We start from the raw sequence: 2,382 nt of genomic DNA, 5'->3' as shown, positions 1-2,382 counted from the left end.
TCCACATTCATAGACTTTCTCCAACATTTCCTCTCTCCCACAGTATAAGGTACATTCAGAACCATAGCCACAGAGGTCTCACCTCTCACTCTAAGTAGGAATATCAATGGTAGGGTAAACCATGGCAAGTAGCAGCTGACCATCTGTCCACCTGTCCACCAACCTGTCGAAGAAAAAATGTAGATACCAGATGTGTGAGTAGGATGTGGATTCCAGAATTAAACCATTCCCAGATTTGCATCCCAAATATCAGCACTGGCAAAATGCTTCCCATGGTCACTTTCAGATCATAGTTAAAAGGCAGGCAGGCAGGCCGTGCATGCAACCAGGTGAATACCAACTGATCCCAGAGGAGATTTATTCTGGAACTCCGCAAGAGGCAGGCAGTGGGGACTGAGAGTAGAAAAATGTTGCCTCTGTTTAGCATTCCACTAATTATTATAATAATTTTGGTCATTGGAGGGTTTGTTGGAAACGGATTTATTGCAGTCATTAACTACTTTGTCTGGATCAAAAGTAGAAAAATCTCTTCTTCTGATATGATCCTGATCCCTCTGAACACATCAAGATTTGTGTTGCAGGGGACATTAACAGTGCCTATCCACAGTCTCTACTTTCCAAATATACTCAAACTGGCTCCTCTGTATATAGCATCTGTTATCCTATGGATGTTTGTAAACCATGCCAGTCTCTGGTTTGCCACCTGCCTCAGCGTCTTGTTCTGCATGAAGATCATCAGTTTCACCCAACTGCTCTTACTGTGAATGAAGCAGAGAATCTATGGGATGGTTCCATGGCTGTTCCTGGGGTCGGTGCTGGTTTCTTCTCTCACCTCTGTCCCATTGTTGTGGACTCTGTGTACAATTCAGCACTGCAACTCAACAGGGGATCATCTAGAGAACAACTCTGTGACAGACATTAATTGGCATAGCCCAGATCTCTTTTTTTTTCTGTATATTGTAGAGAGTTTCATTCCTCTTACAATATCTTTGGTGTCTTCAATCCTGTTAATTACTTCTCTATGGAGTCATACCAAGAAGATGCAGCAAAATATAACCAGCTTCAGGGATCCCAAAACAGGTGCTTATATAAATGCCATAAAAGCACTGATCTTTTTCCTTATCCTCTGTTTCCAGTTTTGCTGCTCAAATTCTATTATGACTGCTTAACAAGGAAGATAACTACATCTGGACTTTTGAAATCTGTGCAATAATGATTGTTGCATATGCTTCGGTACACTCCATTATCTTAATTTTAATTAATTCCAAACTAAAAGATGCATCAGTAAGGATTCTCCAAAGTACAAAGTGCCATCTGAGAAAAGAGACTTTTTAAACCATATCATGAGACCCCAGAGGGATGCCCTCCCTCCTGAAATAGAACTGGAATCAAGCCTGGTCCCCCTTTTCTCAACATTTATTCTCTTTTCCACCCTATCCCTCAATTAAAAATGATTTCCCTCTTTTAGGTATTAATATGACTGGCACTCTTTACAACCCCAGAATATTGGCAGAGATTCAAATTTTATTTCCATCACTTTTCTCCATAAGCATATCACAAGAGGAATCCTTTTTGAATTGGTCATCCATGTGGGGACAAATCATCTCTATAAGCATGAAGAAGAGTATTTGAGCTTGTGGTTTCTAAAGACCAGTGGGAATACATTGAAAGGAAGCCAAACATTAACATTCTGGGCAGCTTAAGTGACAAAGAATGGACAGGATGCGGTGTGGGCACAATCTTCCAGTTTTGTGGTGTTTGAATCAGACAATAAAAGTATATACACAGCTGAAGGTGCGGGGAGAAAAGCAGAGTCAAAATTACACAGGGATCAGTGAATCTGGCATCAAACGTCATCTCATTGCTGCAAGACCTGAGACCAAAGAAAGATTAGATTTGGAGGAAACATGCCTGTATTCATACATAACTGTCTCAGTATGTACACAGGATGTGTTTCCCAGCTTGATGATTCAGCTAAAAGTAATACAATGGAGAAAACTAGGCATGTGAAAATGTGCAGTTGAATTATGTTTGTAGATAATAACCTGAACAGAGTTTGTATGCATTAAGCCTCTGATATGCATTGAGCAATTTCGGGATTTAAATAGATGATTCAAATTCACCCTCTTGTACAGGATATACCTTATAATGGCTTGCTTTTTTAGACATTTATTGCCAAGGTGATTAATATGGTATAGCTAGATATAGGCACAAAGACTGACTTTCCTGCTTGCTTTAGAAAATTCCTCTCTGCATTGAATTGTCCATGTTCTAATCTAGTCCCTGCACTGTCATGTGATTTGATAACTGATTGCTTGTTGTGAGCAGTCATGAGCTATTTCTATTACTGCAACCTTCTATATTGTACATTCATATGCAGTT

General features: G+C 39.8%; 1 protein-coding gene across 1 annotated transcript; it reads left to right on the top strand.

Moving 5' to 3' along the window:
• The first annotated feature begins 407 nt into the window (after nt 1–407).
• On the top strand, nt 408–1,335 carry LOC119849811 (taste receptor type 2 member 8-like). Its single transcript, XM_038387040.1, is given in 2 exon segments — nt 408–1,128; nt 1,178–1,335. Coding segments are annotated over 2 exon segments (879 nt in total).
• The last annotated feature ends 1,047 nt before the right edge of the window (nt 1,336–2,382 follow it).

This window comes from Dermochelys coriacea, chromosome 1 (assembly GCF_009764565.3).
Source record: "Dermochelys coriacea isolate rDerCor1 chromosome 1, rDerCor1.pri.v4, whole genome shotgun sequence".
Classification (NCBI taxonomy): Eukaryota; Metazoa; Chordata; order Testudines; family Dermochelyidae; genus Dermochelys; species Dermochelys coriacea.
Note: the sequence above shows the minus strand (reverse complement) of the source record. Positions and strands in the feature narration are given on the sequence as shown.